Source organism: Sceloporus occidentalis, unplaced genomic scaffold (genome assembly GCF_023333645.1).
Source record: "Sceloporus occidentalis isolate IW3139 unplaced genomic scaffold, rSceOcc1.0.p SCAF_11, whole genome shotgun sequence".
Lineage (NCBI taxonomy): Eukaryota > Metazoa > Chordata > Lepidosauria > Squamata > Phrynosomatidae > Sceloporus > Sceloporus occidentalis.
The window spans coordinates 2422063-2440582 of NW_028316991.1; the positions used below are offsets into that span (position 1 = coordinate 2422063).

At 40.9% G+C, this 18520-nt stretch overlaps 1 protein-coding gene across 2 annotated transcripts in view; it reads left to right on the top strand.

Annotated features, from left to right (window-relative positions):
* Window positions 1-1935: 1935 nt before the first annotated feature.
* The window catches only part of LOC149305431 (ATP-dependent chromatin remodeler CHD7-like), a 50902-nt gene continuing 34317 nt past the window's right edge, over window positions 1936-18520 (top strand). The window contains exons 1-2 of one of the 2 annotated variants that reach the window (XM_089477455.1): window positions 1936-3573; window positions 15024-15424. In XM_089477455.1, coding sequence (XP_089333581.1) covers window positions 1936-3573; window positions 15024-15424 — 2039 coding nt within the window. The remainder of the gene's footprint in view (window positions 3574-15023; window positions 15425-18520) is intronic. The other variant, XM_089477456.1, reaches the window with a different exon arrangement.

Consider the following 18520-nt stretch of genomic DNA (forward strand, 5'->3'; position numbering starts at 1 on the left):
GCCATACGTTCTCGGGAGGTGGCCTTTTCTGCTCCATCTGCCCCCGCCAACATATCCTCTGCATTAAAAGTACCAAAAATGAGCTTTTTATTTAATTTGTGTGTCTTTAATTCCCTTGTGGTTTCAGCTGTAGCGTTAACTGCCAAGAGATCACTTGAGGGTTAATGGCATCAAATATGATGTCTGGTCTTCCATCTCCTCCCATCGTATTCTGTCACGCAGGGAGCCGTTCTATGCTGACACAGATAAAATGCAAACACACATCAGTGACTTCCAATGAGCCCGACGATCAGAACGGACAGGCCGCTCTGACGGCTGCTTCCTTCAAAGTCATGGAATCCCATTTATTTTTATGTTTTATTAAAATTATTTTTTAATAATAATGTCTGTCCAGCGCATCTAATGGTGTTAATCTGGATCGCTAGATTGGAGGTGTAATCGCTTAAACTTTGGCCGTACTAAAGCCTCTACTTCAATGGCGGAGTTATTGCAGCATTCTGCATAGATTTATATGAACTAAAGGTTTGTGTGTATTAGTTTTTATGTACAAATACCCCCCCCCACTTTAAAAGGGGCCGCACAGTGTCCACAAGGAATTGATGGGTTTAGGCATTCGTATCATGCAGCGATCCATGAAGTCGAGAGCTCCGACGATGGAAAGTTTTTAGAGACTTATGAATCCAGCTACTTGTTCCCTATGCGTACCGCAGAAGCACCTACCCGCAGCCATTAATGTGTGGAAAGAAAAATAAGATTACGGGTTTGAATCCTAGTGACAAATTCCAAGCATGAATGGAATTCTTGAATTAGTTTCTTGTGTGAATTTAAGACTGAATGTGTTCATCGTCCCTGGTCGGGATCTATAGGGGGGTTTGATTTTTCTGCTTGTAGAGTTCAGTTATTTATTTTTATTTTATTTTTTTTTGCACTTTTTGTGTTAAAACATGCATTTATTTATTTTGTCTGAAAACATCAGAAAAAATATCATTGTACTGAAGCAAGTAATGTTGGCATGTATTGCTGCCTTTAGATCATTTGCCGCTTCTGGTATCAAACTTGAAGTTTAGTAAACGGACCCTTTTTTGTCTAAAACTGCAGTATTGTTCAACTTTTTTTTCTTTTTTTCTTTTTTCCTCCTCCTTTTCTAAGTGTTGCTGAAGTGCACTCTCAATAATTCAAATGATCTGACCTTGTTGCGAATAGCCCACTTTATTTTTCAAAACTTCCCCCTCCGTGGTGGACCACAATGATCCCAGAATATCGCAAAAAAAACCCCAAAAAAAACCATGGCTTAGTTTTGTGGGGTCTTTTTATCTGCTTTGGTCACCGTTTTGTTAAAGGACTAGCCAGATCTGCTAAGTTCTTGATGACGGCGGTGGCTGCTCGCTCATCTGATTACCCTCCTCGGGGAATAAGGTTAAGGACGTGCTGTTGGTAACTAGAGCATTTTCAGGGCTTCAGTTCAGCAGATGGGATGCTCGGCTCTATCCATACATCTGTCTGCCTGCTGTGGCAGCTGAAGCCGTTGTGTCCTTTTGTTCTGTTCTAGGCACCCTCCTGATGAGGAAATAAGTGTGCGGTATATTAATATACGGCATATACAGCATATATTCTTAGGTGGCGGGCCCGTGTTCATTGTACTTGTTTCCTGTTAAAGTCTAAAACTTAAAACCATCCCCCATTCTTAGCAAAATGTAATGCAAATTTTCGATCTCCTTTTTGATATTGTTGCGGTTGTTTGCCGAGTTAACAGTGTCTTCATGTCTTTTCTTGGCACACAGGAGTACCTGACACTGCATCATCCGAGAGAATTAAGAAAATATGGAATGACATGAAAGATTAGTTTAAGGATTAACAACTGTGAGGACAGACACCTCGGCGAGGTGAAGCACAATCTGACACAATCGCGGCTCAGAAGAGCTGTGTACAGAAATCATGGCGGATCCCGGCATGATGAGTTTATTTGGAGAGGATGGGAATATCTTCACCGAAGGATTGGAAGGCCTTGGAGAATGCGGTTACGCTGAAAACTCTGTCAACACCATGGCACAGCAAATGCCCATGGATCAAGGATTTGGTTCTATGCAGTCGCCGCTCCACCATAACACAAGCAATCAGAATCAAGGAAAGTTGACCCACTTTGATCATTATAACCAATATGAACCACAGAAAATGCACATGATAGAGCAGCCCAATAGGATGATGACAAACACTCCTGGGAATGGTATTGCCTCTCCACATTCACAGTATCACAACACGCCTGTTCCTCAGGTCCCCCATACTGGTGGCCAAATGGGGGTGTACCCCAGCATGCAAAATGACCGACATGGGCCACCTTTTGTGGACAGTGGCTCTATGTGGGGGCCCAGGGCTGTGCAGGTGCCCGATCAGATAAGACCACCATACCAGCAGCAGTCACAGCAGCAGCCTCCAAACCCTTCCGCCCCCCAAGGACCCCCTCAGCATGTTCAGCAGATGGGGAATTACATGGTCCGGGGAGATTTTTCAATGCAACAGCATGGCCCACTACAGTCACAAAGGATGAACCAGTTTTCGCAGGGACAAGAGGGTCTAAACCAGGGTAACCCATTTCTTGGTTCTCCAGGACCAGGTCACATGCCTCATGTTTCCCAGCAAAATCCAAACATGGGGCCTTCATTGCGACACTCGGTCCAGCAGTTTCATCACCATCCTCCCACTACGCTTCACGGAGACTCCGTTTCTCACAGTCCTCGATTCTCTCCTAATCCTCCTCAGCAGGGAGCAGTGAGGCCACAGTCCCTTAATTTTAATTCTAGAAACCAGACTGTACCGTCACCTACATTAAACAACTCAGGGCAGTATCCCCGGTATCCTTACAGTAACCTTAATCAGGGATTAGTTAATAATACAGGGATGAATCAAAATTTAGGCCTTACAAACAACACTCCAATGACTACATCTGTACCTAGATACCCAAATGCTGTGGGGTTTCCATCAAATAATAGCCAAGGACTGATGCACCAGCAGCAACCCATTCATCCTAGCGGCTCGCTTAACCAAATGAACCCACAAGCTATGCATCCTTCACAGCCTCAGGGAACTTACGCTTCTCCACCTCCCATGTCACCCTTGAAAGCAATGAGCAATCCAGCAGGTACCCCACCACCGCAAGTCAGGCCTGGCAGTGCTGGCATACCTATGGATGTAGGAAGCTACCCAAATATGCCCCATCCTCCATCTCACCAGCCTCCTAACAACATGGTTATGGGACAAAGGAACATGGGTCCCAGAAACATGCCTCAAAATCAGGTCTTCATGGGTATGTCTTCAACACCCAGGGAAATGGGTGGGCACATGAGACCAAATGGATGTCCTGGAGTTGGCCATGCAGATCCGCAGGCAATACAAGAAAGGATGATGTCTGGCCAGCAGCATCCCAGTCATCAATCTTTCCAGCAGCAAATGGCAAACTGTCAGCCTCATCCAGCAATGCCCCATCAGTCTTCTCCACCGTCACATTCCCATCATCAGCCATGGACTCAGCTTCACCAGTCACCTCAGAACACACCGCAGAAAGTGCCTGTCCATCAGGTAAGTGAACGCCTGCAATGAGCTTCATATGCCCGTTAATAACGTTTTTATATTTTTAATGTGGATACTGTAACAGGTTCTTACCATTTCATTATTGCCAACATCTGCAGCTTCCACAAATTCTAATACAATACGTGTGCGTACTCGTCATACCCACACGCTAAACAAAACATGCCTTAACTTCCGTCTCTGTGTGCATCACATTGATTTTTTATTTTTTTTTGTTCTTGGCTAAATGGCACAACGTTAAACAGGAAGCTGTATCTGTAGCTTTTTGGGTATGCGGTGGTTTTTATTTTTCCGTCTTTCCTAGACTGCCTTGACAAGGTCCTACAAAATAAAACTACGAGGGACGGCACATCCTGCCCTGTACTCCTTCTGTTTAGGAAAGGTTAATAACATCCTCCGTCGTGTGGTTGGGGAAAGTGACGCCCCGGCACTATACTAAACTGTAACGATCATGGGACGGGTAACTTTACGGGGAGGAATGACACCGGGGCGTTAAGGTGGCGGCTCCTACTATGCTGGGCAGATTTTTTTTTTGGCTTGAAATTCAAAGAACGCGGTAGGTAGCATTTATACCCAGACTAGATCCTTTTTATGCATCTTTTGGCTACAGCGTGTTGGACCTGAGTGTTGCCCGTTGCGGATTGTTTACCAGGTTTGTTGGGACCCAGTGTATGACAGGGAAGTAAACAACCTCCCTTGTTTAATGTATGGAACTGTAATGCGGAACTATCATGAAAAGTGGCAAAGTATCCGGTATCCTTTCTGCCGGCCCTGCGGGGGCCGTATTGTTCAACGGCCGGTGTCCTCCGCCTCGGTTCCAAATGGGAGTACAGCGGTCAGATACTTAAAGCCTTAAAGCCACGGTAGAGCGGAGATATCTCGATGATATCGCTAGAATGCCTCGATAATCTCGGTGCTTGCGCTGAATATATTGTATATCTGCTTTTATTTTTAGCCCCGTATTTCCCTTCGCAGTCATCGTGGCTCGCTCTCCAGGAAATTCCAGGCATTTTTATGTAGCTTTATGGGAACGTGGTTAAGAAGCAGCTTAGACGTTGCAAAGACACGAGATGGGCATAAACAACGTCGTGGCAGAACGTGGCAGGTGCCATAACAGTCTGTTTTTATGGAGTAGCTAGTCTTTTTTTTTTTTTTTTTTTTTTTTTTTTTTCTCTCCTTCTTTTCGGGGTCTTCTTGCAGCTGCATGGAGATCGTGCCGTGAAGGAAGAACTATGCCACGGCGATAAATAATTTTGTGAAATTGCAGGGCTGGCTGTGGTTTCCCTGAAATATGTCTAAAACGAGTATTTTGAGATGCTGGCCGTACAGTAGCGCGTTTGCTGGACGCGGAATAAAAGCGTGTTTGTTTTTCCTAGAACACAAATTCTTGCTTCTTGCTAGAAGCGGCTTGTGGAGCCCCATAACATCGAGACCGCAGAGTTTCCAGGGATGGGGCCGACACTGGATCAAGTCACGGAAGAGCAAATAACGGAGAAACAGTTTTCCTTGTGTTTGCTGGGCATGGGTGGCATAGATTTTGGAAAATCTCTCCATATATTTATGTCTCTGATTTCTCCATAAGGAACAAGGAGAAAATGTATTTATTACACATTTTTTATTCTCTGTAAATCCTGTATGAGAATCCAGATTCTCTGCCGCCGGTTTAATAGAGTTTCTGGATACCGCCTTTTGTGGTTGGCGTTCATAACGTTTTTTTTTGTTTGTTTTTTTTTCCGGAAATAAAGAATTATCGTCATAGTTAAGATATCCTTTGTCAACTAGAAAAAGCCTGTTACTGGGATGAGCTTCCAGTACTGGCAGGAGAGCACTGGGGAGGAATAAAAAAAAAAAAGGGAAAGGGAGGAAGGATGTGTGGAGACCAAGAGAACATTAAAGGAGAGGGTGGTAAGGAGGATGTGTGGAGCATAGAGAATGAATGAAAGGGCCATACAAACAGGTAGATTTAGTAAATAATGTAATTCCATGTTTCCTATCTGCCAGCTACCCTTATATAATCTGTTCCCTTTCATTATAAAGGAATACATGGAACAGCCTTCCAGCAGAAGTGGTAGAGGTTAATACAGTGAGGGAATTGAAATATGCATGTGATGGGCATAAAGCTATGGAGAATTTAAGACGAGATCAAAGACTGATTAAGGTCCGAGTCTCTACATCATGGGCAGACTAGATGAGCCGAATGCTTCTTATCTGCCGTCGAGTTTCTATTTAGGTTTTGAACTGGTTTTCCCGGACGTTGCTGTGTGCTGACGCAGATTTTTCTCCGGCGCGTTTTCTCAAGCTGTTGGATGAGCTTACGAGCCGTTTCTTGCTTCCTATAACAATGTATTTTTAACTCTTTCTCTGTAGGGAAAGGCTAGATTTAGTTGAGAGATATATATAATTTCGCTGTGCATTGCCGGGGGGTCCGAGGGCTCCCTTGCTCTCGGATTTATAGCGTAACGGTGACTTTCCAGAGGAGGGAACGCTCTCCCCGCTCCGACGGAGGTATATTCTGTTTGACATCCCACGTGGGTTTTCAGTAACCCTTTCAGCGCTGTAACAAGTTACTCGTGCTTGGCGTCGGAGGATTGCGCCTGTGTGCTGCTTTGCTTTTTTGTACGCTTAATACGCCCTTTATTTCCAATGCGTGCGGGTTCGTTTGGAGCTTCATTTTAACTTCCTAAGGGTTGTTAATTTGTATGGATTGCATGTGAAAAGACGGCAGGACGCTGGCCGCGGTTACAATGCCCTTTGTTTCCCAAATTTTACTTATAGCGCAGTTTAAATCTCCAAGGGAGGCGTACACTGGGGCAAAATGTGCATTTTCGCATATCTTAAAGTATTTATTTAAAGTGAAGAAACCAAGAAACGGGTTTATTCACTTTTTTGTTTGGCCAATTTGGTATTCGCTTTGGGTCCAAATGTGCATTTTTGTTTTGTTTGAATGGAGGTGGTGATTATATTTGCACTCCAATTAGATTGATGTAAAATGCTAATTCATTGACAAAAATCTTACCTTTGCTTCCCAGGTATCTTGGTGCGGATATTGAGGTTATCTGCGATACATTAAAAAATCCATCCGATGTATCATTTTATAGACTTTATGCGAAGCCTGTATAATTACAGAATACTTTTTTTTATTAAAATAAAACTTCCCCAACCCACAGGAAATCTGGTGAAGGAATTAATTTATTTTTTTTTATATAATTTTTATTTTTTCCACTCGAAAGCCTTAGACGCAGAAGGGGCTCTGTGCCCTTGAGCGTAAAGTCCTTGTGTGGATGATTTCTCCGGTTTTTCCATCTCAGGTACTATCAGCGGACTGAGTGAGAGTAATTGGTGCCATTCATTATCTGCTCACCAGTCCGGTTAAAGCCAGTTCTCGGTGTATTAGCATAATGTGAGTCAACAACCGCATTCTGATTTGGTGGGTGCCGGAGTCACCTGACCCGCCGGTGGAGGTTAATGTGGTGCAGGAGTGGATCCACTCTTTCACTGCCAGGTCCAAGGAAATATTCAGGACTCTTAGTTTAAGGAGAAAGCATTCTGGCGGACCCTGGGCATATTTAGTTATAGTTTCTAAGCACGTTTGTGGCACTTCATAAATTTTGCTGTGAAAATTAATATTCTAGGTTTTCTTTAGTATTCATCAACTACTTGTGCAGTCACCCCCCCCCCCCCCCGGGTTCCTATTCGGTAGCATGCATAAGGGGATTTACTGTACTGCGGGGTTAAATGGGGTATTATCTCCTTGGGTGATAATCACACACACATGTATATACAGTATCTCTATAGAGGGAGAGCTTGGGTTGTGGATTCCTTTTTTTTAGCCGTATATATGACAGTAATATGGTCATTTGTGTGTGTGTGTGTGTGTGTGTATATGTGTATATATATATATATATATATATATATATATATATATATATATATATATATATTGTGGATTTTTTTGTAGCGCGTCTTCTAGTTGTCCTCATAGTAACCTTGTACATCCTCCGGTCTATACTGAACAGGTCCGTTCTAATAATTAATGTAAATGCTCTATTTCTGTCCAGAATGCTTGGAGTCTCTAATACGGACATGGAAATGAAGGCAAAACATTCTTTGTATATTCTTGCAATGTTAATGAATAGATTGTGCGCTTGATGCTTGCAGGCAGTTTTCTCTGAACTACACCTAACATGCGCGAATGTTCTTCTAGAGAACACTGGCCATCTATTGGCTCCACACATAATGACTGTTTATTCAAAAAATATATTTAACTATGTATTAGGTTTCTCATTTATTGCATAGCCCCTCAGCTTGGAGGCCTGGGCTGTTTGTCCGTTCATGGGTCAGATAGAGCTCAGAAGCCTACAGTGTAGTGAGGCTCCTCGCCCTGGTTCTGTCCTCCTTGGTATCCATTCTGTTATCTTCTTTCTGTCTTTCTCTCTGTCTGAACTCAGTGACTTTTGGGGTTGGTGGTAGCGGCATTACCTTAACTGCTTTCACTTGTGACAACCCTGTATGCATTTCACTAGAAAAACATCCAAACTACTTTGATTATATTGATCGAATTGGACAAAACCACTTCAGATGGCAGTCCATTCCACAATTTAACAGTAAAGTAACCTTATCTATGCTTAAGATGAAAGCTTCTTTCTTTCAGTTTTGTGGGACGCCCATGTGGTGTTTGAATCTATGCTCTGTCCTGATGGCCTTTGGGTAAACACCAAATGAACATTGGTGTCCTCCAAGGTGGCACAAGCTGTGGACAGGAGGGAGAGGGATAATTTGATGTACATCAGAGGGTAAGAACTGAATGGGAAAGTGTAGGGTAGAAGACAGCTCAAATAACTCATTTTATAGGTGTCCTTGTGTACATTAATGTGACTCTGCCCCATCTCCCAACCTTTTCACTGAAAATCTAATCTGTAGCGGAGCGAAGCAAGTTCAGGCCCCAGGCTTCACAATAGCCCTTGCATATGCGCATAGTCTCTAATTCAAACCGGCTTGGAATTTACCCGCCTGCAAAAACACTTGCCCCAGGGGCAGCTTTGATTCTGTAGGGGGCTTGCAGTAGTTTGTTGCCCTTAGCTGGATGTACATATTCAAGCCTTCAAATACATTAGTTTTCCACATGTTTTGCAGCAAGATTATTGTAATTGTAATAATTGCCAGCCTACTTCGCAATAAGGTACAATTTGGGGGTAATTTACATTCGCAAAAAAGAAACCTGCTATTTTGGCGTAAGAAAAAATGGAGTCTTCAGTCAGAGTTCATACCATACAAGGGGTTCCATAAGCTTTCAGGACCCCCAAGCTCTATATCAAGATGATTCTAAAAGAGTCCGGAAAGCTTATTGAATTGTACTTTTTTCTGTGTTGTCTGCAGCAGTACACGGGAGTTTTCTTTTGTTTTCTACCAACTGTTTTTTGTTTTTTTTTATGTTTTTCTTTTATTTTATTTATTTTTAAATTATTATAAGGATATTTTGTAAGTTCTTCCTGTCTGTAATGATATCCATATAGGGTTAAAATCTGCAAGCCATGGGCTCCTCCAACTCTTGATGGCTGGCTGTGCTTCATGGGAGTTGTAGTTTAACAGCTGGAGGACAACATGCTGTCCAATCCCGTTCCCACCCTTGTAATGTGATACGGCACCGGATAAAAACTCGGTTACAGGAAACAACACCCTTTTATTATAGCTAGCAATCATAGGGCAGAATAGGCAATTTAATGCAAACCTCCTTTTGAAGTAACCATTTTATCCCGTATTCCACCCTTGTTTACTGAAGCCTCATCAATATGAATCATGGTTGCATCATAGAAAGTGAATAAAACACAGGTATGCGCTTTATTTGCTTCAGCTTGTTTCTGATGACGTTTTTCATGTTCGGGACATGAAACAGGAGCGAAGTATTTAAATAACCAGACGTAGGCTGGCACTGCAACATTTCCAACGTCGTGGATGATCCTTGTGTTGGGTTATACCTTCCCAAACGTATTAACGTAAAAAAACAAAACGATCTCTAATACATAGTTTCACACTGAATGCTATATATACATATATAAAGCAATAATATTACAAGTTATGGATGTTAGATTAATAGGGACAGAACGTTGATCCAGGGATTTATTCTGATTGCCATATTTGGAGTCGGGAAGGAATTTTCCCCCTGGTATGGGGCAATTGGCATCTGCTTCATAAGGGTTTTTTGCCTTCCTCTGGATCAACACAGTAAGGACACAATATGTATATAGGTTGAACTTGATGGACTTTGGTCTTTTTTCAACCTTATGAACTATGTTACTATGTTACTATGTTACTATATATATATAATGTGTGTGTGTGTATGTATGTATGTGTATATATATGTATATGTGTGTGTGTATAATATATTAAATGCATACATAAACAGTCCCGCGGCACAATCATCCAGAGATTGTGTGAGAAAATCACATCTAAAGCAGTATTTTATCCTAGTTTTCCCTTGGTTTCCACTCATCTCCCATCAGATTAAATAAATTGGCCATGTTTTTAAAGCAAAATTGCAAGGTATAACACAGATTAAAATACTAGCCCTGGAATGTGACATCTTGCACGCCTCGTGTCTTGTTTAAGGAGCGCAGTAATATTCAGGAAGGGTTAACGGAAGCATTTAACAAGTCCCCGCCCCCCCCAATCGGATAACTTAATTTTAAATGTTAAATGTAATTAATCAAATGTAGACTCGCTTTATTCTGTATTATGCATTTAATGTCTTCATACCCCTTATAGTTGTTACCAGCTCAATAACAAGATTCTCTATTGCCCATTGGCAAAGTAATAATAAAAAATATATTTATAATTACACACAAAATTGTGTATTGTTTGGATTTGCGTATTATGAGCTCAACATATTAGGGCATTTACTGAGCAAAATCCAAATAGTCTTATGGGATAGCACTTGCTGCTCCGCTCCAGCGTGTGTGAGAATGAAATATGGATGTTAGTAGGGCCACTGAGGTTTACTGTAGACGAGACACTGAAATATCAACGGCTCTTAATGTTTCTTGACCTTGGTGGAAACACTAGGCTAGGAATATTTGAAAATCAAACGGAAACTATTGCAAACTAACCCGGTTTGTACGTATGCCTGTAATAATGTTTATGTACTCCTCCGCTGCGGTGAAACATCTGCCAGGGAGCCGTTCATTATAGAATGTGTTAGAAGCTGTATGAGCCATTGTACTGCACTGCAGACTATGATGGTGTTATATAAATCCATACATATTGGAAATGACAAAAAACGTGCGGATGTGGAGGTCCATTGCGTAATGAAAGCGTTAACCTTTTGTGACTAATCTTCTGATGTTTCCTGCATCACTTCCTCCAGTAATCGTGTAGTGAGTGATCTGGAATATCTTCTCCTGCGTACGTAGAATGAATAACAGACTGGGAAAGTTTTTTAGCAATAAATACGATCTTGTTTTATAGCGCGTGCGCACAAAATCTAAACATACAATAAATATAGGTTTTTATTTCCGAAATCTAAAAAGAACTTAAGTGGCAGAATGAAGCCTTCAGTAACATGATCTGAAAGGCACGCTGCGGACGTTCCTTTATCCCCTCGCTGCCAGTACTTGGGGGTTTCCTCTTTGCAGCGATGACATCACAGTCTGACAGCCAATGGGAAGTTTCCATTACTGACCAAATGATCAAACAGTTGGACTTGAGCTTTCTTCTGTCATCTGCTTATTTTAATATATACTTAAGTCATTTTTGAAATAAATGTAAAGATTTTCATTCTTATATTTTTTTTCCCCCCTTCTCTGTTTAAACTGGAGCAGTGTGTTAAAGTTGCAGCCGGTGTGTTACACATTACATTGTGTCATATCTTTTTCGTTACACTTTGTAAAAACAGTTTTTTGTATAAATTATCGTGATGGTGTTGCAGATTCATGGTAACTGTTTCAATGTTTCAGGAAGAGACAGACAAGGAAAGTCCAAGGTATTTAGACACTTGCTGTGCTTCCTATCTAGTGGTTTGGTTTTGTGATGTGGAACATGGAAAGTTCTCCTTGGTTTGGGTCTTCTGAAGTCTTGGCTCTTAGTGTGTGAGGATTCACAAGAATTTACTACAATCTTTTGTGTTGTGAGAGCTCTAAATAGTGCCTTTTTGAAGTAATGCGGATAACTGCGTTGCTTCGGTCATCCTGAAAGTTCCATCTGTGATGATAAAAGTGCATTCGTGCGAGGAGATCTCAGAAGGAATGCCCTGGCGCTTTGGCACAGAGAGCCCTAGAGGTCAACCAACAGTAGGATGACCTTTTATTGGACCGTTCAATGTTTGCTGTGATGAAATTAAGAGGTCCAGGAAACTATGTTCTGTAACAGAAGATGTGAAAACCTCCCATGATAGTTTGTGGGAGTAAACAATCAACCCAAAAGTGGAGCTTCATAGAGATTCCGGTAGGAAACACCAACGCTAGTCTGTTTTGCTGTTTTAATTAATCTGTGGGTCTCCAGTGACCTAATTAAGGCTTCATGTGATGTGCCATGTTACGCCATTACAACTAAATGTAATATTCACTAAACAGACTGTGGGTAGCAACAAACACTTTAATTTGACTGACTTGATTAAGCCTGTTTTGACGTGCCATCGGTAAAGATTTTCTCCTGGTCTTAGCGCAGGGTATAACTAAGTCTTAAAGTAAAGAAGATGAACGTCTACGTTCTTCCCTACCACAGACAATTCATGTGAATTCACTTTTTGCTTGCTGTGAAGCTCCGCCTGCGATGTCTCTGCATCCTATTTGGCTCTAATGCACTGCAGACTCCTTTGGGAGTGATAGTTCAGCCTTATTTTATAGCATGTTAATCTATTAAAGTTGCAGTTTTCCATTCGGAGGCATTTTCAGCAAATGTTTTTGACGGCTCTCATTACAAACTGGTGCTCTGCTAGTCTTTTTGCCTCCACAGTCATGGCACGGCAGAAGACTTGTTTAACCGTGACTTGTTATGAAATAAAGGCTGCACTTACGTATAGGAAGCCTTCTGTATTACTTCTGTATGTATACAGTTGCCCCAATCTGACCCTTCTTATAGGAGAAACTCGTCTTGATTTAGTGAATAAACATCTTAGCTGGCTTTGGACAATGGAAGAACCAAATGTCACCAGGCTTTGCCTATACAGCCAGAATTCAGGGCAATGAAAAATGTTCTGAGTATTTGTATTTGGCTTGAGACCTTGTTATAGGTTAAGGAAAAAGGTCATGGCTTCTAGCTATGCGTCCTGTAAGTGACTTGGCTCCTTGGGCCCTGCATCATCTATAAAACATGTTGGTAATTGCATAAATGGCTGACCAGTTAGGAAGTCGTCAGATGCTGTATTGAAAAGTTATTATGGTGTGAGGAAAGTCTGGTGAGTGGACATTCAGCGAAAACATTTGGTTTCTGCCGTCTTTGTTAAAGCTATTGAGCTCATCCGTACTAGACCTTTATTCTTGTTCTATGCGGATTTAACCTGGTCCGATCCTTAACTAACTGTTGAGCCCTCCTTTGACCATGTGCTAGACCACTTATCTGTCTCTTAACTGCTCTCAATAAACCTTTCATGGATTTGCCGTAAGTTTTATTTATTTTCTCATCAATAATATTTGAACGTTATTGATGTATTTAAAGGGACGTGCCTATCTCTTTAGACATTCCATTGACCTGGAATGAGTTTTCACCCTTTCTTTCCACATTTATTTGTGCTATTTTTCTGTAGTTCTACCTTATTTGAGTTTAGTCGAGTATGTCAGGTGGTATAAAGTTAGGCGCAAAGGCCTAAATGCCAATGTTCCTTTTCGTCCTTTCTCCCCTAAAGCTACAATGCCAATATCTGGATACAGCTATATTTAGAGATAAAGATAATATATTTTTTGTAAATGGTTTATATATCAAATAAAGTACAGTCTGCTTTTGTAGCAAAGTATCTGGCAAGGGGAAAAACGGACGTAGCAGGCACAAAGGAGAGTATCCCCAGGTTCTGCTTAGGCATTTACTTATCTTTCAAAGAAACCTACAGATAAACCACTCTGGAACTTGAGGGTTAAACTAGTATTATCCGGATTGAATGCGCTTTGCTGATGCACTTTACCCTTCTCCTTACGTTACCTTTTGTATGTCTTGGCTTAACGCCTCATCCTCCCGTCTTTACGTAATAAACCCGCTTTCCAAAGGACCAAACACGTTTGTGATCTGATGAGATGTTACCGTCTGTTGGCAGAAGCACAACTCTTAAAGTTGTAGCAATGCGGTGCTCTGCGCATGGTGGACTATATTATGCCGAAAGCAAAATCTGCTTCTATGCCTTGAAATATGTGCAACAAACAGCTGTCTTGGATCTTAGATTTATTTTATAATTTCAGCCCAGAGAAGCTCATCACAAAGTGCATGTTGGACAAATTCAGTTTAGGGAAGGCGATGTAGGGAAGGTCACAGTTCCTCCATGATGACTTTTGACTCCAAGGTCCTTCAACAAACCAGCCGATATTATAGTTGACTTAAAGATGTCTTTGTGCCCCTATAAGATCAGTGTTTCAGACGTGGGGTAGATAGGATGAGAAAGAAGGGTTGTTATACATTTTCAACAGAAAAGGGTAGTTAGAACCTAATGCACCAAACTTTTTCGTAGAGGACCCGTTTTATCAACTACCATGGATACCAGGGCGAAGACTGTAAAAAGCACACTGGTGTATATTAAATCGCGGCATTTAGGGATAATTGATTAGCCGTCCTTCAGCCCTCGCATTGATGACAAAACAAGCCCTTTTCCTGAGTGGTTGTAATCAAGACATTGCCATGTGACTGGATTCTATAATCTTTAGCCCTTTATAGTGACTATTAAAAGAACTCTCCAGGTTTTTTTTCATGTGATTAGGGCTGGCCATCTGTTCTTTGTTAAATGTTTGTAGAAACAGCTTTCTCTAAAAGATGTGAGGCGTCGCTGGTCTACCAAACAGTACTCTGCGTTGGATCACCTTTTTGCCTTCCGCGTAACCTTATTGCTACCAGTCCTGATTTCATAGAACCTATAATAAGCCTGTCCCCGGCATTCTATGTAGAACTAATATAAAAGGGCAATATGTTGGTGTGGATTGCATTTCACACCAAAAAGCAAACTTTCCATTAAACTGCCCATCCTATTAGCTATGGTTCTTATTCGTTTTTGTATGATTTCACTGGACAAAAACATATCTCCATTTAATAAGTTTGACTTTTCCTGACATCTTTAATATTCAGCCTGTTTCTGACTTATTTTCACCTTTAATTCTTAGGTGGATTTCTCCCAGTGTTGTGATTTTGAGTCAATTGGGTGTTTTTTTTTTTTTGTTTTGTTTTGTTTTTTTTAATTTTAAATTGCGTTGTATGTAATGTTAAATGCTTTATAAATGGTTTATTTTACCTCCCAATGTAATCCTTTGTTTCAGCATTCCCCATCAGAACCTTTCCTTGACAATTCTCTACCGGATATGACTCGGATTAGTGGTCCCAACGCTCCCTTAATGAATACAGAAGACTTCATGCCATCAATACAGTCGGAACAGCCTCCGCAAAAGAAAAGGAAGAAAAAAAACAATCACGTAGCTGGGGAGAAGACCGGTGAAGGCTTCCCTGGTGAAAATGCAGAGTTGTCAGCTGACGGCACGCCGGAAGGGAAGAAGAAGAAAAAGCCGAAAGTTAAAAAGGAGCCCAAGGAGCCAAAAGAGCCTAAAGCAAAAAAGGAGCCCAAGGAGCCCAAGCCTCCAAAACAGCCCAAAACTCCCAAAGAACCAAAAGAGAAAAAAGTAAAAACTACCACGCCAAAATCAAAGGCCAGCAAGAAGGCGAGGTAAGCACGGTTGCAGAAATAGAATCCTTTACATTTATTTTTCCCAGAGAGAAGGTTAGCGATATGAAGCGTATTTCAAGATGTTTTGTTACAGGAACATAAAATCATACGTGGCTGTGCAATTTAAGATTATCTTGGAACGAAAGCTCTTAGGTTTTAGTTTTAGGTGTGATCATTAGTCAACTGCAGTTAGATTTAATTGATATAATGTGTGTATATCCTAGATATTTGCAACATACCTATTTTTTTTGTGTGTGTTCAGTGCAGATTTATATTTCTTTGATATATGGGTTATTTGTATCTTCTATATAAAAGTATGGTTCACTTTCCATTATATAGTTGAGAGGAGCTTGAAGATGTTGCTGTTTTGTCTACACATTTTTTGGGCCTCTTTGTTATTGCTTTTATGTTTTCTTTTGAATCTGTTTTATTATTATATATATAAATTTACATCGTTTGACAGCTCTTTCTAGATATACTATATACAAGGTCTTGGTCGTTTCTACAGATCTCTTGTTTGCTCCATGCGGTTTGGTTTTCTTTGAAATACAGATCATGGCTTGATTTCCTATTGTGTTATCTATTGTTCCCCAGCTATACTTGGCTAATGCGTGTCCTTTTTGTTTGGACAACACAGGGAGGGGCATTTTTCATAACTTGTCACGTGAGCGGCATTTAGCTTTTGTGAAAGCCTGTGTGTGTTTACACTGGAAAGTGCTGTGTACCCTGTCGGCGGGACAGACGGTGGAAACCGCAAATAGGCTAAAGCAACATATGTTCAGGTGTAAATATTAATCCTGCAAGAAATTTGAAGAGGAAATGCAATAACCTTCCGTTTCTGCGTTTTGTATCCAAAATGTCTTACAACTGTTCTGAATACTTTCCAAACATCTGAACCTGTTTTTCAAGCCGAGACCAAGGTTGGGAATATATGGTTTCCAGATGGAGGCACAGTCAGAAGTTCTTAATCCAAATCGGCTCAGAAACACTGTTTTCATTAGGATTAAAAATCTACTTCAGATTAGTGTTTTCACTCTGCGATGCTTTCTGAGAATTCTGAGTTTTGAGGTTTTTATGGCCGATCTGATGCGTTTGGTAAATCTGCCTTTTCTCCTGGTTTCATTTTGCTCTGCAAATATATTATTCACATCCTTTTTTTTATAGTTTCTAGTGTAGTTCTAAAAGCGATTTCCTTACATTGTATAAATTGTGGTCTGTAAAATGACTGTTTAACCAGCAAAAAAACAATGTAGCTGTGTAGTAGATTATAACAAATGGGTAACTTGGTTTGCAAATTCAGGTTTGGTACCATGCACTAAATTAATTGTTATTACAATGAATAGTTGATGCCTTCCTGGCCTGAGAGGTTTGAGGAGCAGAATGTTATTCAAATGATCACTTTAGAACTTGAATCTCAGTAGTTCGTACACTTATTTTATTTAATTATTATTTATGACGTCTTTAACTCTCATTGTGGCTGGTGTGATATGCTAATTTTGCACAGGCTTTACTAGGAACCCTCCTGAAAGGACTTGGAAGAGCCTCACTTTAATAGTCTAGGTGTTTTGTAGACCCTGCATCGCTTGTTTTAGGATATACAGTGTCCTGCTTTTCGGACCTTTGTCCGCCCTATTGTAATGTTAGGCATTTGTGATGACCTATTGTAATGTTAGGCATTTGGTTTTATCTACATGTATGAAGCGTAGAGCCCGTCCGGCTATTTCAATGGAGTACATGAACCTAGAGCGTAGACGCTTCCTCTTATAACCGCCTTTTGATCCCAGCTTGCCACATCTACTAATTAAAGGGGGTGTTTCATGTTGATATTGCTCCAAAGGTAGGAGCTACTTCATAACAACGGCGAGGCCGTTACAACTGGCTTGGCTGATGAGCTTCACTTTTATCTTATGCTGCTAACAAAGGTGACGTTGAAAGTGTTGAAGAACCCTATAATATTGAGGTGGTAGGAAGATTTGCTGTTTTGATTTACAAAACCAGCACATCCTCTGTATTCTACAAATAGAATTGGAGAAAGTGAGACTTGGGAACAGCATTTGCTATACGTTATAAATACTAGGGGACAAACGGTGCACTAAAACCTTCAAACCTATATATTCAGTCCTTAAATGCCCTTTCGCAGTCTCCCTTGGTGTCCAACCTACGTAACAAGATCAGCTCCTTGATCTTTGGGTGCAAATGTTGCCAGAACTATTGAGATGCCCCCCCCCCTTAAAGAATAAAACACTTTATAGGAATATGAAAATAATTTCGCTGATATTGACAGCAGTGAGAAACTGCAGCCAAGGCTGCAAGGAGAGGCGTCTATACTACCGAAGCGATCTTCACCGGCTCCTATTAGGAACTCGCTTTGCTGATGACGACGCTTGCATCATATTTTACAGGCTTTCAATTGGGGCATGCTATTTTATGCAGTCTTATGCTGTAACACGTTAAAAATAAACCTGGCATTTACAACCAGGACCAAGTCGATATTCTTATCTCACTGCTTCAGTCTGTAAAGAGGTTTTCATCTCATGTCGTCATCCATTTAAAGGCAAACTTGAATAGAACTATATATATATATATATATATATATATATATATATATATATATATTATATTTCTCTAAAACTGGATTGGCCACTATTATCTGAATTATCGTTGGTACCCCTGTGTTGTTACAAGCAGCTACCCAGCACAGTCATCAGTCCGAGATTTGTATCTTGATCTAGCCAATACCTTGCATTTGTAAACCAAAAGGACAAATTATGATAAAATAAGTCAAGTCGCATTAAATGCCTGTAAAACTCATTTAGTTAGTGTGTCCGGGTTTGTACCTATTCCACACAGCCTTTTATTATAAGGTCTCCAGTGCCTGTATGTAGACCCAGTATGAGTGTTACAGGGATTGGCGCTGTCCTGAAATGTAGATATTGAAACATTTTCTTTACATTAAAGGTATTGTTACTTTAGGAAACTAATGTCCTGTCTGTGGTGCCGAGCGGCAGCTGGAAATCTGTTTTCAGACTCCTTTTTATACCACTTCCTCCAGATCAGCGACACCACAGATGTTGCCTACGCTGTTTCTTAAGCTGC